At 32.0% G+C, this 26,008-nt stretch overlaps 3 protein-coding genes across 5 annotated transcripts in view; 2 read left to right on the plus strand and 1 right to left on the minus strand.

Annotated features, from left to right (window-relative positions):
• Positions 1-14,823, minus strand: part of Vps50 (vacuolar protein sorting 50) — a 403,619-nt gene extending 388,796 nt beyond the window's left edge. Inside the window, exon 1 of the mRNA XM_089595740.1 lies at positions 14,501-14,823. The gene's annotated coding sequence lies outside the window, so the exon portion shown is untranslated. The remainder of the gene's footprint in view (positions 1-14,500) is intronic.
• A 3,564-nt stretch (positions 14,824-18,387) lies between these two features.
• MED28 (mediator complex subunit 28) overlaps positions 18,388-26,008 on the plus strand; it is a 232,066-nt gene continuing 224,445 nt past the window's right edge. For 2 of the 3 annotated variants that reach the window (XM_089595687.1, XM_014358097.2), the window contains exon 1: positions 18,388-18,667. In XM_089595687.1, the coding sequence (XP_089451813.1) occupies positions 18,608-18,667 (60 nt within the window). In that variant the 5' untranslated portion in view covers positions 18,388-18,607. The remainder of the gene's footprint in view (positions 18,668-26,008) is intronic. The other variant, XM_089595688.1, reaches the window with a different exon arrangement.
• LOC149373767 (uncharacterized) lies at positions 21,939-24,122 on the plus strand. The gene is made up of 6 exons (XM_089595741.1): positions 21,939-22,174; positions 22,966-23,047; positions 23,119-23,290; positions 23,380-23,584; positions 23,703-23,885; positions 23,954-24,122. The coding sequence occupies exons 2-6, from the start codon at positions 22,986-22,988 to the stop codon at positions 24,079-24,081; spliced, it is 750 nt and encodes a 249-aa protein (XP_089451867.1). The 5' UTR covers positions 21,939-22,174; positions 22,966-22,985; the 3' UTR covers positions 24,082-24,122.

Raw genomic sequence — 26,008 nt, forward strand, 5'->3', positions numbered from 1 at the left:
GCCACTCCTAATACAGCTAAAAATGGAGAAATTAAAAAAACGATCTGTATGTATACATTGTAGAATGTAAAATATGTATTTTTGTTTATTGTAAATAAAAGTTGATTGTAAAATAGGGATTTCGTAAGTTCACAACATTTACAGTTACAAGAATAAATATTTTAAAAATTATATTACAAAATATTTTGTGCTAATGCTTTGAAGTAATCGAAGAAAATTCGTGGTTTGAGTTTTTATGTTGTAAGGAAAGAAATATTTTTGAATATTGTTAAATCAATCTTTATTTTTATTGAGCATGAAAATATACAAAAAATTTTTAATTACAAATAATTGGTAGGTCAATTATGTTATAATAAAAAATTGGTTTCGTAGGAATCCACATCTACGTCTGCTTCTGACTCTGAGGCAGTGGAACTATTTAAACTTTCCGGCTCTTGTTCTTCGTTATGTACAGATGGAGCTGATAATAAATCGATTGTATCAGGTGATAAAGACTTAAGTGATTTTACTGGTAATTTTCGGCAAGTAAAAATGTAAGGATCAGATTAAATCAGAAATCTTTTGAAAACGTCCTCCATCGTTTTTTGCCGATAGTTTTTTTTTGCATAAGCAACGCGGTAAATGTTAAAAAATTTATGACATGCCTCTTGGGCATCCTCAGACATTTAGCCTATGGGTAGTATTGATTGTTTAACGATGTCTGAGCCGTGAATTAGAAGTTTATGCACTAAAGTAGGCATGTGATACCAATCATATGCATGTACGATACTTTCAGTTAATTCTTTGCAATACTGCTTAAATTTGTTCACATCGATTTCATATCCACATGAAATTGCTTTGTAATATGACGTAAAACCCATAATTAATATCTTGATCGATTCCAAGAATTTGAGCAGATTACCCATGATGTTCGAAAAGTAATCGTGCTGTGTTGCCATCGTTAGAAGTTCCACTACCTTGTTTTGGTTTGTCAACGTTCAAACCCAATTGTTTTTCAAATGCCACTTGGATTACTGTTTTTCTTTTTTCAACTGATTCTTTTTCCTTAGTTGATCTAGCTTGCCATTTTTTGATTTCCAATTTATAGGATAAATGTAATAAAAATTCGAAGCAACGAATCCAACATTGTAGATACGATTGGTGCGACGTTTGAGATGCCTGCTGCGTGCGTGCCGCTCGCACCCATACACACGAATAAATACTCACTCACATATACATACTCATGTACACGCACATACTCTCCCATTTTCCATTACAGTAAACTATAGGTAGCAGCCTCAGATAAAAGAGAAACGCACCATGTGTATATTTCGTTTCTCTCTTTCGCTCTCTATCAATTTGATTTCGAAAAAAGGGCATAAAAGATGAATAGGCAGCTCTTGGCAGCTGAATCTTGCATTATTTGGTAGATAATATATTCAATTATCATTTCAATAAAATTTCAAAGCAGCGTTTTGCAGTATTTTAATGCAGTATCATTTGAAAAGTCTAATTTTCGAAAAAATTATGTGAAAAAATGACACTATTGTTTATGTTTTCCCTAATTCACTACTTAACAATTGATAATTAATACTTTTTTTACATGTTCTACTCACTTTCAGAAGTGGATTCCATTTGGTCTAATTTGATTTTCTGTATTACATAAAATTTTTCACCTTTACAACCGTTCTCAGTGTAATAACTGTAGAGTGACGCTCGAGCGAAGGCCACATTCCAACTGAACCTAAGGAAGGGGCATGACGAATTAGTCATTACTATGAACGATTTTAGTTTCTTGGAGGATCATTGCAGCCAACTCAAGGGTAAAAAAACTCTTAATAGAAACTTATTTTTTTGGCCTTCGGCCGCACTGTGCAACGGTAGCTTATTTCAAAAAAAGTAAGTTATAGGTCACGCGATTGCAGAAGGTGTCCCGCTAGATGGTTTGAGATCGCTCAGCTTTTGCATTTTACAATTTAAGAACGAAACTCTGTGTTTCAAAGTAATAAATATTAAGTGTATAACATGAGATGTCACATATTTTATAAACTTTTAGTACCTTTAAATTCATGTAATATAATTTCCGCTTGGGATGAGAGTGTTTACATGTTGCATTTAGCCCATCTTTTCCTGCACAATACAGTTGTTAGCTCTTTTTTTCACCTATCTACAAAAATTTTCACTTCATGAAAAGCTCCACTTGATTTCAAAACAAGATATTTTATTTGGATCTTGTTTTAAGTTTCAGGGGTTATGCTATAAAATATTATGTGACTCGTATTAAATACATTTTTTTCTTCAATTGACTCTTATATTATCAACTACGTAATTAATTAAATTAAAAATACATATTTATTTAGACATCTTAGAGGTTTATCGCACGCATTATACGATTAAACTCATGATTGCGGCCCACTAGGGTTCTTTTTTTAATACCAGGGCAGCACTACTAATGGGCTAACATGACGAACTGCAGTGTAACACACAACGCGAACAAAAATGGTATGGACTGGTTTATCTACATCGCCGAAAACGTAAAAAATATGCCACTAGCTCTTGTGCATTGTGTATGTAGATATATTCTCGAGCTCGTCGTGGTTCGTCAGTGGTTATCGTGCTAGCCACCGAAACAACACATGTCAAAGGGCCATGGGTTTGAATCCCACTCAGGTCACTTAGATTGTTTCCGTGCGCTCTAGCTCGGGATGATGATGTATGATTAGGAAAAAACAAACCGCCGACTACAAATCCCACTGTATATATATAATAGTGTAGGTAGGTCACCTCATATGAGGTATTTACACTTACTTTATTTCTATTCAATTGGTTTTTCATTCATGTACTCGTTAAACACTCATAACATATGTTGATACAGAAGTTGTCAATACATAAGATAATAACAATTGTATTTTCCTCGCAGTGTAAACGCAGATACAATAAACCGCGTAGTCACAATTAACATTGCTCGCATGCATGCTGAGTTATAGTATCGCTTTTTTGTGGTACAGTGAGGTTTTTAATCGGCGGTTTGTTTTTTCCGAATCATGGATCATCATTCCAAGCTAGAACGTACGGAAAAAATCTGATTTATATATACGTATATATATATTGGGAAATACAATATATATAAATATACACTAGTGGGGCTTACGCTCCCCTGCACGCTCTGCGCACCAATTCCCAAATTTTTAAATATCAGTGACATTTTTCATTTTTTTAGTTTCCCTTTTAGTTTAAAAAATAGAGTGTATTTAAATTCTTATAGAAGAACATATTTTGTTTTTTTTTAAAAAGAAAAATTGTAAAGGTACTTACATGGTTTTCACAATTATCAAAAATGGAAATTGTCATAAATATTATAGATGGAAATTGTTTCTTTAGATGCTTTGCCTTTTTTTGTATGATAACCAAAATAAATGATCGTAAAAAAATCTATAGTTTAAAATACTATAAATAACTGGGATATTTAGAAGCCTTATATTATAGAAAATCAATATTATCCAAATGTTACAAATAGTTTGGACTATTACGATTTGGTGTCAAAATCTTGTGTATGGGACGTTCTTTTACAAACCTTACACCTTTTTGACCGACACATTTTAGATTTAACTTAAACTTGTTAACGGGTTCTATATCGAAAGAAAAAAGATACGTGTACGAAAATTTTTATTTATTTTCGATGTTTCGCAAAATAAACAAGATCGAAAATTCGTGAATTTGATGATTTATCGATAATAGCCTATTTTTCAAAAATTCATAACTCTGGTTTTATTTAAGCTAAAAAATTCATTTTCTTCTATTTTGAAGGCAAACAGACAAGCTTTAAGGAAAAAGTACTTACAAAACAAATTGACAAAAAATTCAAATTGTTATTAACAATTTAAATGTTTAAATCGGTTTTTAACAGTAGCACCACCCATGAATTAACTTTTTACTATTTTTATCGTATTCTACGTCATATTTTCTACCAAAAACGCTTTTAAAAACGATGGAGAAGTTATTTTTACTGTGAGATAAAAATTAATTAATTTAGTGCAGTACGTCACATCGTCACGTGGGTCACATTTTACGGCTCATATTCTTGTTTTACACCGTTTACCTCTTAAATACCAATAATTGTTTCATTTTTTAAATTAAAAAACATATTCTACTAGCCAAGAAGTTGGGAAAAAATAGAAAAAATACATAAATAAAAAACATTGTTGAAAATGAAACTTTTTTATCAAGATTTCGATAATGCATTTGTTAATAAGAACAATATTTGGGATATAATAACAAATACAATACTTAAAAGTAAAAGTAAGACAATGTTTACATTTTCTGTTTGAAAATTTTTACAATATCCTTTTCATTGCAAGATGAAAACCGTTTTGCTTCCAATTGCTGTAAAGAAATCGGATTAATACAATGATATATTAAAGTTTCTTTGATTGTTAAAGCTTTTTGGAAACGTTCGGACGATTGTTTTCCTTCCAATTTGTATTAATTAACTATCGAATAACAACACGTTATAGTTGGCAATGCTTCTGTTGCCCAGTCGAATAAGTTTTTTAGTGTTCGGATAGGGTTATTAACCCTTTGCAGGCTAGCTCTAGCTGCAGGTCTTTTTAAAGTACCCCCAAGTCCATCACTTGGCCCTTTTCCATGTAAAGTCGGAAAAAAGTGCCACTCAGCTGATAATTCAAAATTTTTTCAATGGTGTGAAAGGTTAATAAAATGTTTATTATTTTTGTATTACCCACTGGCACCGTACGAAAAATATGTTATTTTGTTAACCCCTTTTAAATTTAATTTTATAAATTGTACTTGTTGTATTGAAAAATATGGACTGCAATTGCGTCATGTCGTAAACAACCAGACATACTTACTCAACATTTTAGCTGCAATTAGTTTTTGTCATCTTTGTAATCAATAGAAAATGGATGTATCGTCACTTGATCATTATTCTAGTGAATACCTTGCACAGAATTTTGAATTATAAAAGAATGATTCTCAGAAAAATCACAAATGACAAAACTATGATTTTTTAGTAATTTAATTTTATCTATTAAAAAATTCTCTATTTATTTACTAAAAATGAATGTGTCAATAATTTTAACAAACCGTTACTTAAGTGTTGTAAAAATTTATCAACAGATAAAATTTTTTGTAAACTTGTTCTTTCGGTCAATTTTTGTCCAAATCAGTTCGGTTTGTAAAAGAACGTCCCATACATGGAAATAAAATTGAAATTCAATGTTTTACTGACGGTTATGATATATATATATATATATATATATATATATATATGTTTTTGTTTATGATGTAACTTCAAAAATTCGGTTTAATTTTGATTCAAGAACAAGTTCTTCTAATATTTTACTACAATTCACAGGACCTTTAGATCCAGGGCATTACGATTTTAAAGTTCGAAAATAATATGCAAGATGATAAGAATAGGCTAACACACAATTTTTGCCCCATGTAGAAGTGAAAAATAATAATTATAGTACACATACCCTTCAACTAAAGTTACAACTGTAAAAAAATAAAATCAATAAATAACAATGTTAATACAATACATCATAATTTAACTGAAAATGTAACAAAAAGAGATCCATTAAGGAACAGCTCAATAAAATAAACAATACTGTTAAAGTGTGCACGGTTCAAGACATAAATAGTTTATTTCGTTTTTTTTTTTTTTTTTTTTTTTTTTTTTTTTTTTTTTTTTTTTGGTAATCAAAATTTGCATATAAATGTCAGAAAAGTAAATGTAGAAAATGTTAATATTTGGAAAAATTATGAAAAATTCATGAAAAAAAAGTAACTATCACGTTAATATTTGCAATCGTACTGTGTATCACAATGTAATGTCAACATCTAATTTTTTAGACAGTAAAATAGAAATCAAAAGTTTTTCAGGCCTACGTGATTATTTTATTAAAGTTTATAATGAAAAAAACTGATACTTTTTCTGATTTTGGTAATGAGACTAGCCAGTTTCTATTAATTTTATCATATTCTGAAAATCAAACATTTGACCATTATGATATTATCAATAAAAAAATGAGACCATCAAAAAATTAACTTTGAAAAAAATGAACAAAAAATGCATTTGAAAAAAAAATGTTAACGAAAATGCGAATGATGAATTACAAATCAAAAAATTTTTTTTAAATATCTTTGATATCGGTATAAATCATAACACAATTAAGAATATAAAAAACGAAATGTGTTTATTTGGAGTAATGACAATAATATGTTCTCATTGCTTCGCTATGTTTTGAAAAGAAGAAAGATATAAATTTAATTATTGTAAAAATGGAATAATAATTTTACCGCAATAAAATAAATATAACGAAAAATTAAAAAAGAGTTGTTACTACACTACTTTAATTTTAGACATTTGATACGATATCATAACAACAGCTTCGTTTCGCTACCTTTAACTCAAACGTTTTTCATGAAAGAAAAAAAGGTTATACATAATTTAAAAATACAAGGACAAGTTTTTTACATATTACAATTTTTACAAGGTTAAAACTCAATTTCCCGTTTAAAAGATCACTTTGCGTCATTAAAATTTGACTACAATATTCGTGAACGACATTATAAATTTGTCAACATCAAACAAAGTACCGTCTACAGAAGATCTAATCATACGTTACATAAAAAATTTTTAAAAATCTTACTGAAAACAAACACCACAACCAGTAACAATGATTCAATACACAATTTAACGAATATAGCCATTCCTAAAGATGTCGCCAAAATTGCATCTCTTGGACCGAATTTCAATCTCCCATCAACTTTTGGAGATCGCGATTTTTTATGTATTATCAAAAACCTAGAAGTTTGTCTCTCACACCCCGATACGAACGATCGAGTGAAGACCGAAATCCGTGACAAAGTATCTCAATATTTAGTAAATGCTTGTAAACAAATCCAGCTATTTCTAGAAAGGACCGCCAGTATGCAAAAAATTTTAAATCAACAAAAAATTTTCTAAACAAAAATCCCGATATATTTTTTACCTTTGCTGACAAAGGCAACGTTACGGTTTGTTTTAAAAAAAAGTGACTAAACGGAAAGAATGCATTATTTACTGTCTGATAAATCAACGTATCAAATTATTTCAAAAAACCCATTAAACTCTCTACAAAAGAGAACCTTTAACATTTTAAAGAATCTCAACTCTAACGGCTTCCTTTCTAGAACATGCCATCCCAACGCTTTGTCGCTCACAGACACAACTCTAGGTAAATGTTATGGCTTGCCGAAAGTTCATAAGGTCGATGCCCCTTTACGTCCTATTGTCTCTCTTATCAATAGCCCTACATATTTTCTAGCAAAAGTAATTTACGATGAACTCAAGAAGTCAGTCAACGTTCCAATATCACACATTAATAATAGCTTTGAATTAAAAAACAAACTAAAAAATATAAAACCCACTACTAATTATAGACTAATATCTTTAGTTGTCAGCTCCCTATTTACTAATATTCCTCTAGAGTTGGTACTACGGAGCATCGATCGACGTATTGTGACCATAATGAACAAATGTCGAATCTCGGTTGATGAATTTCAACAATGTACAGAATATTTTTTCAATAATACTTTTTTTACTTTTGACAACATTTTTTATCAACAAATTTTCGGCACGCCAATGGGTACTCCTATTTCACCTTTGTTTGCTGATCTTGTAATGGATGACCTGGAAAATGATTGTCTCTCCATCTTAAAAAATAACTATAACATTATTCTATCTTTTTATTTTCGTTACTACGTTCGATGTATTACTTTTTATTAATGTTGACCATATTGACCAAATTTTACACATTTTTAATTCATATCATCCCAAACTACAATTTACATATGAAATGGAGATTGACAAGAAACTCAACTTTTTAGACTTGACGATAATAAGAAATTCTAATTATTTTAATTTTGACTGGTTTCAAAAACCTACTTCTTCCGGACGAATCATAAATTATTTTTCTGGTCATCCAGTTAGCTATAAGAGAAATATTGTTTTTTATTTGGTTGATAGGGCGATCTTACTTGTCGGTACACGTTTTAACGGTGTGAATATTGCTAGGGTGAAAAACCTGTTGATAAAAAACAATTACCCTTTTAACTTTATTAATAAAAACATAAAGGTCAGATTAAAAAAACACAAATACAGTAATCATATCAGAAGCACTGCAAACACCTACCCTCTCTGCAAAATTGGCATACCATAAATCGACAATAATTTTGAAAAAATTTTAACCATGTTAAAACCCTACAATATTCACACTTACCCTCTTATTAACAATAAACTGCAGCATATCGTCCGCTTAGGAAAAGATACAACGAATAAACATAAACAGACAAATGTAGTATATAAGTTTTATTGTAAAAATTGTCCTGCGTCATATGTGGGTGAAACAAAGCGAGCGGCGAAGGTCCGCATTAGTGAACATTTGAAAACTAAAAACTCTGATTCCGTTGTTTGTGCACACCAAATCAATTTTGACCATGAATTCGATTGGGATAACTTTAAAATAGTTGACAAAGAATCCAATTACAAAAAAAAAATTATTTCCGAAATGCTTTATATAAAATTCGACAAACACAACATCAATAGAAAGGAGGATGTGCTTTCCTTTAATAGAGCATACCTTCCTTTACTACGAAAGTTTAAATGTCCCGATCGAGTTCATCGCCCTTTACCGTCTATCTTTGCGGCTCCGCCTATTTAAGCACTGGCTTGTTGTTGTAATTTATTGTCAGTCGATAGCACGACAGGTGACGAGTAAGTCAACCAAACTTACGAATTCTCGCGTACCTGCGGTAACAATTTACATAAAAATTTTTTGTACTTTTGTGTTTGAGCCTTCCAAATCACTCATTGTGTGTTTTTAATTTTAATTTTGTAGCCTGATGAGGCTGACGCATATTGTCAGCGAAACGTTGCGCATTAATAAATCAACGCAAGAAAATTTAAATACACTTTACTAGTATTTATTTATTTTCTCACATTTCGCCCCCAACGGATGACTGATCACTTTGAATTTCCAAATTCACCGGAGGGCACTGATATATCCTAACAAACCAATATAGGAAATACCATAGCATCAACGTGTTGCGATAATTTGTTAAGATATGTGTATGTTGGTACATGATTGGGTAAATCATTTTGATAAACACATAGGTCCAATGGTTCTGGAATACCGGATTTCGATACGATAATTGCTCCACATTCAGAAGAGATTGGTTAATTGTAGCGGTGTTGTAATTTATTGGTCTTTTTGATAAAGTATAATTTATAATTTGGAACTTTGTTTATGTTAAAAAGTTGATATAAATGTTTGTAATTTTTGGCATAAGAGTTTTCGCAGAAAATTTCATTCAAAGTTTCTAGAAGTTTTTCTATCAAAATCGAATTTTTGTCCAATTTTTTTTTACAGCAGTATCATTATCGTAAATATAAATTTAGCTTCACGTCACTTATTTATTATTAAATTGTAGCGCATTTGATGTAATGTAAAAAACTTGTCCTTGTATTTTTAAATTATGTATAACCTTTTTTTCTTTCATGAAAAACGTTTGTGTTAAAGGTAGCGAAACGAAAACTGTTGTTATGATATCGTATCAAATGTCTAAAATTAAAGTAGTGTAGTAACAACTGTTTTAATTTTTTGTTATATTTATTTTATTGTGGTAAAATTATTATTCCATTTTTACAACAATTAAATTTATATCTTTGTTCTTTTCAAATCAAAGCGAAGCAATGAGAGCATATTATTGTCATTTCTCCAAAAAAACACATTTCGTTTTTTGTATTCTTAATTGTGTTATGATTTACACCGATATCATAGATATTTTTAAAAAATTTTTTGATTTGTAATTCATCATTCGCATTTTCGTTTAAATTTTTTTTCTTAAATGTATTTTTTGTTCACTTTTTTCAAAGTTAATTTATTGATGGTCTCATTTTTTTATCGATAATATCATAATGGTCAAATGTTTGATTTTCAAAAAATGATAAAATTAATAGAAACTGGCTAGTCTCATTACCAAAATCAGAAAAAGTATCAGTTTTTTTTATTACAAACTTTAGTAAAATAATCACGTAAGCCTGAAAAACTTTTGATTTCTATTTCACTGTCTAAAAAATTAGATGTTGACATTACATTGTGATACACAGTACGATTGCAAATATTAACGTAATAGTTACTTTTTTTTCATGAATTTTTCATAATTTTTCCAAATATTAACATTTTCTACATTTACTTTTCTGACATTTATATGCAAATTTTGATTACCAAAAAAAAAAAAAAAAAAAAAAAAAAACGAAATAAACTATTTATGTCTTGAACCGTGCACACTTTAACAGTATTGTTTATTTTATTGAGCTGTTCCTTAATGGATCTCTTTTTGTTACATTTTCAGTTAAATTATGATGTATTGTATTAACATTGTTATTTATTGATTTTATTTTTTTACAGTTGTAACTTTAGTTGAAGGGTATGTGTACTATAATTATTATTTTTCACTTCTACATGGGGCAAAAATTGTGTGTTAGCCTATTCTTATCGTCTTGCATATTATTGTCGAACTTTAATATCGTAATGCCCTGGATCTAAAGGTCCTGTGAATTGTAGTAAAATATTAGAAGAACTTGTTCTTGAATCAAAATTAAACCGAATTTTTGAAGTTACATCATGAACAAATATATATATATATATATATATATATATATATGTCATAACCGTCAGTAAAACATTGAATTTCAATTTTATTCCCATGTATGGGACGTTTTTTTACAAACCGAACAGATTTGAACAAAAATTGAGCAACATATTTTTGATATAACTGAAACTTTTTTAACAGGTTCTACATCGAAAAAAAAGAGATACCTGTAAAAGGATTTTTTTTACACTGTGTAAAACGCGATTTTTTATCCGAAAATTAAGCCGGTAACAGATATATAAACTAGACGTTTTTATTAATAAACGAATGCATTATTCCAACAATTCGGAATATTTTTTTTTAAATTACAGTGGATATATGGCGATAAAATTTGTATCCACGTCAAGTTTTAAGACTGTAAGGTGATTAATCATAAAATAAAATAAAAACCCAATTTTTTACTTTTTCGGTGCCATATTGAAATTATTAACTATAAATACTGACCGATTGTGATACTTCTGGTCGCAAACCAACTAGTTGAGTATCGCCTACTGAACAAAAATTATCATTTCTATATATTTTTAAGGTGGTTTTTTCATGACAATTATGAACAGAATGTCATGAAATCTTGAGGAATCATTTATTGAGTTACAATACCCTACCTCTCAAAATTTAAGAGTAGGCTGACGAATATAAACAGAAGAAAATGATAAATAAAAATTAAATCCTAAACATGTGTTCTTATGGCAACTAAGCATTTTTTTACTGAAAGTTGTACCCTAGTTATTTATTTACTGAACGTAATTAAGTAAAAAACTGACACAATAAGGCTTATGCAATTCCAAATATACTACTATCTCGAAATATATGTGGTCACGGACTTAATCGAAAGATATTAAAAGAAACACAACCTATATTGTAAGCATAGGTAAGCCTATCTACTGCTGGTATTTTGAGGTTAAGCGCGAATTCCTACGAACTTTTGTACCGTACATTATGATTTTAAATTTTGAATCAGTACTTAATTTGCCTTAACAGACAGTATTAACAAATAATTGTTTAAAATTTAAGCAGCATTAATAAATATTAACTTAACAGTCGCACCTTTGACTCGGGAGTTATGAAAGAACCACTTTAATAGGCATTTAGCTATTTTATACATACTGAAAAACGGTCTTTTAAGCGACCCAGCTTATCGGGTGATAGGCGCTCGCTTTATTATTTAGAATCTTATTAATCATTAGAGTGGCCAGTAAGCACCGCGGTCATCAGGTGATGGGCGCTTGCTGTATATTATTCAAGATTCTCTTATTTATTAGAGTAGCCAGTCAGCGCCCCCGGGTCATCGCGTGATAGTCGCTTGTTTTATTATTTAAGAATTTTTTATTCATTAGTGCGAACAGTAAGCGCTCCGGGTCACCGGCTGATAGCCGCTTGCGTTATTATTATCAAGATATTAATACAAACTTGGTTACTCAAACAATTATAGCTAAAAAATATTTAAGACACTACGAAATTAAATACTGCATGTCAAAATAATACTGATACGATAGTCTGGTGCAAAATAAAATTATTTGTGCAATACTGCCAATAACTACTTTACAAAAAAAAAAAAAATACTGAAGCGAAAAAACCATTCATGCGGCCATATTAAAAAGTACAACGGTCTCAAGCCTGTTAAACGCAGAGAGAAAGTTGTAGTATTGCTAAACATCCAAAAAATCGTGTTACTAAAATAAAGAAATTAATGATTAATACAAATAAGGGTTACAATTGCAGTTCCACATACTTTATTATAATTTTGTATCTGAGAGATATCTGAGAAAGGTCTGTGACGTTTCGCCGACTACAGACCTCTCTCTCACTTTTAAGTACTTAAATGGTTCCGCTGTGACGTTCTGCGGGCTAGTTCCACGTTCCACCCTAAACGAGAAATCATAAATTAAACCTAATATTACGTTATACCTGGTTTTATAAGCTGTAGTTAATTTTGAATAATGTAAGAACTCGACTCATGAACTGCAGAGATATGAATTGTAAAATTCATTTATTAGCGAGCAGTCCAACGGCGCATAATAGATTGTGCAGGATAGAACCATACCCAAATTCATTCTTCGTAAAAACTTTTTTAAATAAAATTTAACAGCGCACAAAAAAATTAATACTTGAATTGATAAGTATACCATTTTTAAATTGTTTAGAATCATGCAAGAGCGTTTTTTAAAACAAGCTTTTTAACAGACGAATGAGTAAAATGTCATTGCTGACGAATAAATCTCTCGAATTCCGTTCTGGGTAATAGAAGTTATGATTGCGGGCTTTCATACCTACAGTTCAGTTGTATTAGAGAGTAGAGAGTATAAGATTTTTTTTGTAATTTTAGCACTGGCGAATGGAAAACTATCGCCAAAAAAGTGCTATTCAAAATATCTTCCATGTGTAAAATGCCTTGCAAGTAATTGAGTTATCTTTGTTGTTGCTTTTAACTAAAGTATAGTTGTACTGGAGTACACAGCTAATGATGAAAATATTATCCCAATATAATAAGCGAATCCGTAGATGTATTTGAATATCTCTGCATGCACCTTTAGTTTAACGTGTTATATGTGATATGCATGTATGTATATATATATATATATATATATATATATATATATATATATGTATATATATATATATCATTTTTTGTTCTTTAAAAATTTTTTTTGGGAGTTTATATCATCAATTACCATATTATAATATGTCATATCATATTATGTTCGTACAATGTATTTTTGTTAGTTATTTTAGTTGGGAAACCAAATAAAATAACTCCAAATTTTCGTTGGATTCCAACGTTAGAAACTTCAGATACATCTTTTTTTGCATCAAAACGTAAAACAAAACAAAAATTATCCGACCTTTTAAAATTGGAGGTACATCATAGAGACGTTTGTTATCCAAATCGACACTCGAAAATACATGTCGTCACCTGGAAGGAATTTTGTCCAGCCACTTTTATAATTCTATTAGACTATATGGTCCCTTTCAATGTGGTCTGAGACGTTTCTTTCAATTTTTTGCTAAATTGCTGAATAAATAAGTAAATGCTGAAGATACTGGTGCTGAATTTTACAGACTAAGTAAGCAAGTCACACGTGTTAAAACTTGAAAATAGAGTTTAGAGCGTGTGGCAAAAGTTTTATGTTGTAAATTAAAAAAAAAGTTTTTCAATAATTTTTCAGAGTACATGAATATGACAATATGTGACAATACTGTCTGTCTTCATAAATGATAATAGGTATCAGAAATAGCGTTCCTTTTAACAAGAAATCTAGTGTAAAAAAGTCCTCAAATGTTTTGAACGAATATTTATTAAAGATTAAAATTCGCTCTTAACTTTTCGAGTTTCTCGCGTGTGGTCCAGTCAGTCACTTAATAAGTTTTGCTTCTCACAACTGCAAGAAATAGAATAGTAGAAAAAGATCGGTTTTTGGTAATTCGAAGGAATCATATGGTGGTGCAAAATATTGAACCAAATTCATATTTTACAACCCCTTATTGAAACTGTTGAATACTGTAATAAATTATGCTGATTAATGCTGCCCTGATAAAAATAAAATGGTACATATAATTTTGACAACTTAATTACTACAGCACATAATTTACAGAATAGTTCTATAAGTCTGTACATATAACTGACTCTACCCAACAGCTACAAATCTGTCACTTTTGACAAAGTAAACTGACTGGATACTTTCAACGCCGTTTGTGATACAAGTTAAAAAAATTGAAGATCTCTTTACTTCAGATGTTGGTACCCTGCAACTTGGTTGGTATTGGACAACACACATAAAATACATATAAAAATAAACCAAGAAACCTCATGTTACATTCTCGTTTCCTTCAGCAATTGCTGTATGTCAGATGCTTGTGATTTTAACTTTTTTTTTTTATTATTAACATTGACTTGTTTTACCACGGCTATTCTCATGACCGAAATTTTTTAAAATGTGTTCAAGAAATTACGGATTAATTTTGGCTTTACTTGCAGTAGGTAATCTGTATTTTATGAGCTGTTCAAGTCTTGCCGTTTCGCGGTTTCGCCTCTGATGTTTGCTTCGTGGATTAAATAACTGTTTCTTTGTCCCTTTGACATCGGGAGCGAGAGGTGCGCCAAATTTCTGCCCCGTTGTCTAAGGCTGCAGTCACATGAAGCGCAATAGAGCGAGCACGATAGGAATGGCTTTCTCCATAAGCGGCTGTGTTAAGTCTATTGCGCTGCAGGATATGGCCCTATTGCGCGGCGCAATAGACTTAACACAGCCGCTTATGGAGAAATTGATATCCTGCTCGCTCTGTTGCACTCCATGTGACTGCGGCCTAAGTCTGTATAGAAAGGGTAATCAAAATTTTAAGTAGCCGCCACATTAACCAGAATTGAGAGTTGAGACTTGAGAGACCTTATGATTTGTAGAGATCCAAAATATTTCGGTTAATCTCATTCTGGTAAGGAGTAACGTGATAATTATAGTAGTGCCATATGATTTTTTTTTTATTAACCTGCCGCAACTTATGCTAATGATAGAAAATAAGAAGTTGTTGCTTGTAGGAGACCATTTGCGGCAAGATTACAATGCATCTTGTACCCGAAAATCGACCTCCAAAAACATGGATATTGTATTTTTATCTATAATGTTATTTACAATGCCTTATCTATTAATAATTATTTTAGATAAGTACTATAGATAAGATCGGGTAGGGGGTGTGCTTTTTTAAAGGTCAATTTTCGGTTATAAGATGCATTTTAATTTTTCCGTAAATGGCACTTCCAAGTAACAATTTTTTATTTTCTATCCATTAGTGTAAGTTGCGGCTGGTAAATGAAAAAGAAAACATATAGCACTACTATAATTGCCACATAACTCTTCACCAGAATAAAATATGACCAAAATATTTCAGACTCTTACGAATCATAAGATCCCTCAATTTTGGTGCGAGTGGCGGCTGATTGAAATTTTGACCACCCTCAGCCCTCAGCCCTCAGCCTCAGGCCTTAGCTCTTGGTCTAAATCATAGCCATATAATAAATAGACTGCTCGTTTTCAGGCTGAAGCACAAGTAGAAAGAGACAACATTAAACGTGTATATTTGTCTCTATCGCTCGTTGCCAACTGTGGGGGTCAGTATAAACTAAAAGTCTAGCTGATGCAACCTCCCCACCGTTAGCAACGTGCAAGACAGACAGATATACACGTTCGATGTTGTGACTCTTTCTACTTGGGCTTCAGCCTGGAGTAACCCTTTGATGACTGGAGTGTTTAATGGCCCCTTTATTATTGATAAAAAAAAAGAATTAATGACATAAACACTTATCACCGTATGATCAGGGACATAAAAAAAATATCTTGGGTAGCTCGATGTTGCATCTCTTCTTATCGTGTTTACGCCTTTACATACAAAAGAATCAGTGGCTTCCCTGCTCTATCTATAATATCTTTATGCTTATAACCTGCTTTATTTTCGTTGCTTCTATAGACATAAGAAAAATAGACTGCTCGTTATTATGTACGTCGCTGAAGCACAAGTAAAAGGAGACACAACGTCGATCATGGCTATCCATCTCTCTTGCACATCCCCACCTTTGGCAATGCGCGAGAGAGACAGATATCCACGTTCGAAGTTGTGCTTCCTGCTTGTGCTTCAGTCTTCAGTGCCGTACATAAAAAGGAGCAGTCTATTTTTCTTATATGTCTATGGTTACTTTCTTAATTCTTCGTTCTTATTGCATTTATGGGTTGAAAGTGCAAAGGCCTTTTTTAGACCAAGAGCTGAGACTGAGACCAAAGGGTGGTTAAAATTTTAACCACCCGCTACTTCCACCAGCATTGAGGACCTTTATGACCCTCATGATTCGTAGAGATTTGAAATATTTTTATCATATCTTATTATGGTGAAGAGTTTTTTTTTGTATTTAAGATGTGCCATATAGTTTTTTCATAAACCAGCCGTAACTTAGGTCAAGAGGTAAAACTAAAAAGTTATACGTGTCGTTTGCATAGAGATAATATAATAGAAGAAGCGAACAAGACGTGACCGCATACACATGGTAGACAGAGAAAGAAGATCGTGTTGGTCTTGCATCTCTCTCTCTGCTCTCATCCTGATTGGCTATTTTAAAAGCCCTCTTTTGCCTCTTATTCAATATATATCATAGAGATAAATATAATACAATATGAGATTATCTCTATGATTCATATACCTACTGCTCTTATACTATTTACTATAACTACTACTATATACGCTGTTAAGCAGCAACCAATCAACGCAGAGAACAGAGAGAGATGCAAGACCAAAACAGTCGTCTTCCTCTGTCTATTAACCGTACACTTCCACTTACAGAAGAATATACAGTTTGCTTTCTCTATTGTATTATCTCTATAGTCGTTTGCGGCAAAACAAGAATACATCTTATACCAAAGCAAAAATCGACGTTAAAAAAAAATAAACTACGTATCCGATCTTAGCAGTAATACTCTTCTAAGGTAATAGATGAGGCATTGTAGATAACATTATTGATAAGTATACGATATGTATATTTTTGGAGGTCGATTTTTGGGTACAAGTTGAATTTTAGTCTTGCCGCAAATGGCACTTTCATGTATCAACTTTTTATTTACTGGAGCTATTCACATAGACATTTTTTGCTTATTTCATTGTGAGCGTTCATATTGAAAAGGGGTTCCACTGTTCCGCTAAACTCAAATTGAGTGAACAGACTAAACAGACCTATACTGTGTTCTTTGTCAGTCAACGTAGTTGCGACCACAATGGCACAATAGGCTTTGTTGCCTGCATAGAGATATTATAGATAGAGTAGTCAAGCCACCATATCTTCTGTAAGTGGAAGCGTTAACGCGGTAAAAAGAGATGCAACATGGAGCCACCTGTCTATCTCTCTCTGTGGTCGCTGCTGATTGGCTGCAGATGTTCAACATATATAGATATACACAAGCGCACTGTAACGGTTGTTTACAAGTATAAGAGAAATGTTTATAATGATGTGATGTAACGATATGTATAAAGACAATGCAAAAACGATTCAATTAATAAAGGAAAGAAAAGTGTACATACCCATAGTAGGTCAGTACACTATAATATATAAAAAAAAAAAAAAACTATATCGCATATAGCTGACTAACCGCGTTCTGTGAGCAGTGCATCGTGTACCTGAATCAAAACTTGTAATATTGTTACTTATGATCAAATGTTTCACAGATTTCCTCAGAACGAATGCATGAAAATGCATTGGTACGTTTGCTTCAAGATATATATTACATATTATAATACTTATTTTCTATATTATATTTACTCATTTCTCCTACCGCCCCTAGTCCCAGCTGTACTGATTATATATCTATGTATGTTGAACATCTGCAGCCAATCAGCAGCAAACATATAGAGAGAGAGACAGGTAGCTCAATGTTGCATCTCTTTTTATCTTGGTAACGTTCACTCTTACAGGCTTGCCTACTCTATAATATCTCTATGGTTGCCTGATGGAAAACAGATATAGGTCTGTTCAGTTTGTTTACCCACTTTGAGTTTAGCGGAACAGTGGAATCCCCTTTTGAATATGAACGTTCACAATGAAATAAGCAAAAAAATGTCTATGTGAATAGCTTCACTATTCATTGTTGTAAGTTGCGGCTTGTAAATACAAAAGACTATACGGCGCTACTATAATTACTACATAACTCTTTACCAGAATGGAATATGACCGAAATATTTCGGATCTACACGAATCATCTAATTCCTCAATTTTGGTGCGAGTGGCGGCTGGTTAAAATTTTGACCGTCCTCGGGCCTCAGTTCTTGGTCTATTTCGATTTTGGCTTTGTGTGCTTTAGATCCAGAGTAAATCTTGATTGTGTTGTAAACTTTTTATCCAGATAATCGAAGGCTGCTGTGTTTAATTTGAGTTTTTACAATGACAACGTCGACAAATGGCAATGGAAATTTAATTGATGAATTTGAAGAAGCTTTTCAAGTACCATGCATATTTTTTTTACGCTAGTTTTATTCATAATACATATTTAAACTATCTGTTTATATGATAGAGAATATTTTTTTTTAAAACATTGAGTATGAATAATTTCTTTCTATGCACAATTTTTTGAAGTAAGTACTGGTTGGTCGTCAACGGAACTTAAAACTAACTAGATACATTTAAATCAAGTCGAGTAAAAACTGTATCCATAATCAATTAAATTTGCTGAGGAATCTCCAGGTGTTAAAATGATTAGCCCTGCTACCTTGTTTCTAATGTCTTATCAACTTTATTATAAGTTTCGTCCTCAGAAGGTTTCTAGACATATTGTGCAGAAGTAGGCTTAGGTGTTTCATGCGGCACTATTGACGGCTTAGTTAAGAACATTAGTAGAAGAAACGACTCAGTGCAGAGCATTTTATTAAACAAATAAAGTGAGGTAATATTTTATGCACTTGAGTGAGCAAAATGAATAACAGAACCGCAAGTCCTAACACATAGTGAAGTACTTCATCCACAACTGATTTAGATTTTGTACTATATATTCATACTTGCCATAACAATAGGCTATTGGGATTCCAAAAGGTCACGTGACTCGCGATTTATATGGTCACTTGAGGGAAAAATAACGCAGGCCTGCTTGTAGGTGCAATTATATTTTTTTTTTTTTACACGTCCAATGATTGTAATATGATAAAAGCCGTTCAATAACATATTTTTGAGGAGATGACAATACTTTAACTATTTTTTTCTAACTCAGTCTTTAGCAGCTTAAAACTTTCCTTTGAAAGTGCGAAAACGCATATTTAACATGTACAAAGTTCTCCCGTTCCCGACTATGTATAAGAAAACAAGCGAGATTTTGGTAAGGTTAAATGTACGTTTTCGCACTTTCAAAGGAAAGTTTTAAGCTGCAAAAGACTAATTGAGTTGGGAAAAAATAGCTAAGGTAATGTCATCTCCTCGAAAACATGTTATCAAAAGGCTGTTATCTTAATACTATCGTTGAACATGTAAAAAAAATCAAAATAGAATTGCACTTATAAGGCCTGTGTTATTTTTCCCTCAAGTGACTATATATACCGCGAGAGTCACGTGACCTTTTGGAATCCCAATAGAAACCCAGCATAAGGAGTGGTGAAATTGAAGGTGAGAGGGTGATTAGCAATGCAAAATAAGGTTACTTAAATAATACATAAAGTTACTAGATAATTTTAACAAAAAGTCTAATAGAAGGAAAGGGTTCATAAACTCGAGATATTCAAATTTCCAGATTTTTAAATAGTTTGGGGGGCACGAGTACGATTTCCGGGCCCCCTAGATTAAAAGGTGTTTTTAGGGGTAATCGAGATTGCTGATGACGGGAAAAATAATTTAAAAAATCCTAACCTCACATATTTTGAGATATCGAGCTTAGAAGTCGAAAAGCTTACTATATGTGTTGATAAAATATTAGGATGATTTCTTGCTCATAAATAAAAAACAAATGATGTGAAAATCCATACTTACTCCTTTTTTGAGACATGGCGTTTTGAATTTCAAAAATTGAATTTTAAATATCTTTTATTTTCACCTAAGATGCAGTAGAGTAGCCAGCCGCATACATGTGAAGTTAATAAAATAAAAATTTTTGAAACATAATCAGTAATAGTTCCTTCGCTATTTTTTCGACTTCCAAGTTTGATATCTCAAAATAAGTAAGGTTAGAATTTTTTTCACAATTTTTCCCGTAATCAACAACCTTGACTACCCCTGAAAACACCTTCAAATCCAGGGGGTCAAGATATTATACTCTCCCCACGAGTTTTGTAAGGCAAACTGTTTGTTTGTTAATGCACCGATTTAACACGAGGAAATAATTGTTCCCGTTGATGCGTGAAAAAAACAATTTGCCGAGTTTAAACGGGCCGTGCATCGTATAGCTGAAAATAGGACAGCGATGGTGAGGGTAGGTGTCCAGACACTCCTAGGGTGACACTTATTGATCACTATTTTTCCCGTAATCAGCGACCTTCATTACCCCTCAAAATACCTTCAAATCCAGGGGGCCAAGAAATCATACTCTCCCCAAACCCTTTATTCTTATATTATAGATCTGTGCATTTTCTATTTACGTAGAAAATACAAAATAAAATTTTATTTTTATACGTATTTGATCTTTTTTTACCCTTCACGTTTCACAAAAATTGAGCCTCACCATAGAAAGTATTTTAACAACCACGGTTACTTCAACAATATTAAATGAAGATAAATCTCTTTATTTGAAAGTTAAAAATGCCTGGCTGCTCTGTCAGTTATTGTAAAAACAGTTCCACTAAAAACGTTAAAATGTGCTACTTCCCTGCAATTGAAGATCTTAGGGCAATTTGGGTGAAATAAATTTTGCTTGCATGCTTAAGCGTGAGTATTTAAAAAATAATTTTAAAAAAATTATATTTTAGCATGTTGACACATTTAATTACAACCTCATATTTCGTTTTGTTGATATTAATTTATAATCAGTTATTAATAGATTTGATTTTCTGTGACCAAGCACGCAGATATAATTCTGTCGTCCCACGGAAAAAGACCGTTAAATGCAGTCAGAGGGAATCGAAGAAAATAGCCAAAAAACTGAAATTACAAAAAAGTGATGGTATCAACATTTTTTAATGGCAAAAAACCTGTTTTGAGGTGATTAGGCAATAATTGATTCATTTTTCACAAAAAAAATCCAATTTTCCGATGAAAACCCTGAAAACTGCACTTACGGTTTTTATTTCGCACACTTTCCTATCTTAAAATTTTCATTGTGAAAGTGAAGCCTCAATAGCATTGGCTGAATCTAAGACGTGGTCAACGAGTGATTGGTCATTACCTCAAAAGCGCGCTATTTTTGAATTTGATTTTTTAAATTAGTTCAATGTTCAGTTTTAATTTTTACATCCATAATACAAGTTTTGTTATTTAAATATTATTTAACACATCTAACAATCTAATACAGGTATTTTATTCAATTAATTGTATAAATAAATTGAAATAATAGTTTTATCTTTTTCAGTTTTATTAGTTACAAAAAATAAATTAAAAAGTTTTTATATCTAAATTGACTTTGATATGCAGTTTTACATTTTTAATAATTACAGTATTTGACGCTTAAAAACTAATATTTATTTTTACATTATATGAAATAAAATTAAGAAAAACTAGAATTAATACATACCATTGATTATAATATGATGGGTAAGTAACATGCCAATCTGGTCAAATGGTGTCGGTTCGTATAAAGCGCGATAATTGGTTTAGTGTTAATTGTCTCCACAAGGTGTCACGTGCACGAATGAGCGGCATGAGGTGATTGAGTTAAACATATATCATACTGTCTATACTGAAGAAAAAAAGCGGTTATTTCCGATTGAGTGGTACCAGTGAATGGACGTCAAGACGTGCCATTAGATAAATACAGCGACCATCCACGTGCTTCACTACTGTGTCCCCGCTACATCTCAGCAGGAGAATCGAGTACAAGTAAGGTTTTTTATTATTTTTTACAAAATAAAACGTGAGAGTTAATTGAGCGTGTGGGTTTACAATAGACGCGGTATTGTAGGTTTAAATCGTGTGCAGGGTGTGACGTGATTTTTGTGTGATTTTGGGCAAGGGGTATATTTGATATGAAAACGAAAAACGTTCGTCGATCAGTTGGTCAGTATTAAGAAGAAGGCTTGACTGTCACCTTTAATCGGTTATCGTAAATGTGTTCGAGGGGAAGGCGTACGTTGACTGGTGCGTGTTACTGTTTGTCATTTGTGCCTAAGTATTAATTTGTGTACGTAAGGTGATGTGAGCGGATGTGAGAGAGAGTGCAGGGTAGTGCCATGTGCCAGTCTCGTGCATATTTGTTTTGTTTCCGTAAAAAAAAAAAAAAAAAAATACAAAAACGTACTGGGGACGAAGGCTTAAGTAGGTTAATTAATCGTTGTAATCTGGTGCGTGTAAAAGTATGTTCAAGGAGAAGGCGTTTGTATCATGCGTGAGTTTGTATGGGTGCGTGTGTATATATGTTAAGGATAAGAGCACGTGGTTCCAATAGTGTGCATGCATGTCAGCTGTTTCTTGCATCAGTCGGTCGGTCAATTGTACATAAGGTATGTTCGGGGTCCAAGATTCGGCTGCCGTGGGCGGCCCGTGGTAGCCCGAGATCGCCCGAAGTTAACCAAAGAACGAGCGTTTTTTGGGCGAGTTCGGGCGACCCACGGCGACCCACGGCTGAAAATCAGCTGTGATATTACAATTTTTTCATTTCTTTTATTTCACAGGTTATTATTGAGGAAAAACTATGGCGATCCCGTTTTCTTCAAACGAACTTTTTACTGAGATATCTGCCAAGGACACAAACGCGTAAGTTAATTAAAAAAAAAAGTTTTTAATATGTTTATTTTTTATTGGTTTTTGTATTATTTTTGTTACAGCGAAATTATAGGGTACATCGACGAAGTGACAGCTCCATATGAAGTTGGTACGAACAAAAAATGGAAACTAATGAAGTTCATTGTCAGTAATGGAACTGGCAAAAAAATTCAATGTTTAATGTGGGGTAACGATCTTATTTCAAAGTACAAGGATGACATCTCAGTTTGTAAGGTAAAAATAAAATGTAATTCTTATTATATGCACTCTTGATAAATACTCATTATTATAGTTATCTTCCAATTTTTTGTTTTAATTTACAGATCATCCACATTGAACGTGGGTACACCAAAGCAATGAAGTCCTCATACTCTGCGCAAGAGTTAGTCCCATTTAAATTAATAATTCAGAATCACAAAAACATTGAATTTTTGGGTATGCATAGTACGGAAGTGCCGGAGGAGCCACATGAAATTCAGGATGTCAATTTTGAAACCATCCAGCATGAAGATACTGGCTCTCTTATTCGTAAGTATAAAGAAAATACTAATACCCATAATTGTATGAAGTATGGTAAAAATTATTTTCCTTTGTTTATTAAACTTTTTTTCAATACCATTTTATTTGCATTTTTTAATGTTATCAGGCATTAGAGGCTTTATTCGAACTACGTTTGAAGCTGTCCCATGTCGCTTTGATAATTCGACGTATGGATCAGGAGCGATAACAGATCTGTCTCACAAGATAACGGTCAACGTAACTAACTATTCACCTCTTAATTTTCGAAAGGGACACCACGTTTGTGTTGCTGGCACTATAAAAGATACAGGTAAATTTATGGTAATTTACACTTTACGACATGCTTTTTATATATTACATTTTTTAAATATTTTTCAGATGCCCCAATAATCATAATGTGCAAAGATTCTTCAGGAGTAATACTGGATAATTCTGTTGAAGATGTTTCTGCAATGGACGTGCTTCAAGGAATAAGGACTCCTACAAGAAGGATTCGCAAATCCTAAGAGTTCAAGTCATTTTTTTACATAACTTTACTCTTTTTATATCATAACTAAAACATTTTTTTTTATTGAAAGTTTTTTATGATTTTCATGGATAAATTAAGTTTTTCGACTAATTAATTTTCTACTTATTTTCTAAAAATTCTCAGTTCCTACTTATTTTCTGTTAAAGAAAATTACATTAGAACTTAAAGCACATTAGCTTTTATTAATATATATAACCACAGAGATATAAGGATAGAGTGCGCTAATTATACTAATGTACGTAAGAGGGAGCGATACGGTAAAAGAAAGAGATGGTCGCCTAGTGTCCTCTCCATCTCTTTTTAGCTGAGCGCTGTGATTGGCTGCTGCTCAAGGGGGTATTCTGGCCAATCACAGCGCTCGGGTAGAAAGAGACAGAGAGGACACTCGGCAACCATCTCTTTCTTTTACCGTATCGCTGTATTCGGCCTCTAGCGCACTCTATCCTTATATCTTTATGTGTATAACAAACAGTAGGAAGACTGACTAAACTTAATGCGTGTTCATTAATAATAATAATAATATATGTATGGAAATATTATAAAAATAAAAAATGTAATTTAATTACATCATAATATAAAATGTTATGTGTTTCATCTTCCAGGCTTAGCTCCTTTTGTATTCAAATTAAATTATACTTTAAAGTTATTGTTTACTTTATTTATTTATGTCAATTGTACAGTTAATACGAAAAAAAAAATATCAGAAAGGCAGTGACCCAGATTTCAGCCTGTATAAGTGAGTGATATGAATACAACTTTTTCTCTCTTTCGATGAGCTTTAATGCAGCACTCTTAACCTAGACACCCAACCTAACCGTATGTAAAAGGATAGTTTTTTAAATATTGGCCCTGACTACGAGAGACAGAAGAAGGAAGGATTGGAGGGGGTACGGGGTGACTAACAACCTTCTACAACTGTTTCGCATTTGCCAGGCCGGGTCCTATTCGATGCGACTTGCTGCCAGAAGACAAACACAGAGTGGTTCAGAGATAAAACCTACGAAGGTATCAGCTAGCATTAAAAGGGTTGCATCACTTTAATTGTTTGTGTAGACAGACTCGAGTTTAAGAGAAAAATCCGATAACTTAAAAAGCAGTCATAAACAACGAGTACTGCGTGTTGACGTCAAAAGACAACAAAATTAAAGGTAAAAATAGACATAATTTTAATAAACATAACCTACGTATGAGTGGCAGTATCGGTGTGTTATCATGCAAACTGGAAGAATTTGATTACATTTTTCATGAAATGTGTCATCATTAAATAGTATGACATATTTTTTTACTTTTCTTCTTCGTTTGCTAGCTTGACAGCCATGATTATATTGATAAAATTTAATGTGTGTATAAAATTTAGTGTGTATACAAAAGCAGTCTATCATAAAAATTTTTGAGATTCTTTGTTTCGATTGTAAGATGATAGCTTAATTTTAAATGCCTCATTACTAAAGAATAATGGTTCTTACTTTTTTTATAAACAAAGTAAAATTAAATACTTGATTTATGCTGTCTTGATTGACAAGATACTTTTGAAATCAAAGTATCATTTCAAAATCATAAATTTTACTTCACTAGAATTTTTAAACAAAATATAGTATAATTTAATACCATACAACAAATTTAGTCTGAGATTTGAAGTTTAGACTATTTCTCTTCACTCGATGGCTCAACATCCATGAGGATGTTGAAATATCAGACAACGAGTTTTAGTGTTTAGTTTAATTAGAGTTTTAGTTATACACAGGGCAGAATCAGTCTGTCAATGTCAGTTTTGAAACTTTTTAAGTTTTTAATGATGATAGTTTCAAGTAGAATATTACTGTCATAATAGAAATAAGCTCATGCCTTTTTCTATTTTTCATGCAAAATCATCATAAAATAATATCCAATAAGTTTACTTTCAC

The sequence above is a fragment of the Copidosoma floridanum genome, unplaced genomic scaffold (assembly GCF_036245765.1).
Source record: "Copidosoma floridanum isolate Cflo_tuat_1 unplaced genomic scaffold, Cflo_Japanese_pri ptg000027l, whole genome shotgun sequence".
NCBI classification, from domain to species: domain Eukaryota; kingdom Metazoa; phylum Arthropoda; class Insecta; order Hymenoptera; family Encyrtidae; genus Copidosoma; species Copidosoma floridanum.

What these genes read in the sequence shown, in the direction of transcription:
- LOC149373767 (XM_089595741.1), top strand. Translation starts at nt 22,986, where the DNA reads ATGGCGATCCCGTTTTCTTCAAACGAACTTTTTACTGAGATATCTGCC. An exon ending in TCTGCCAAGGACACAAACGC is followed by an intron (nt 23,048 to 23,118) that starts GTAAGTTAATTA and finishes TTTTTGTTACAG; the next exon opens with CGAAATTATAGGGTACATCG. An exon ending in ATGACATCTCAGTTTGTAAG is followed by an intron (nt 23,291 to 23,379) that starts GTAAAAATAAAA and finishes TTTAATTTACAG; the next exon opens with ATCATCCACATTGAACGTGG.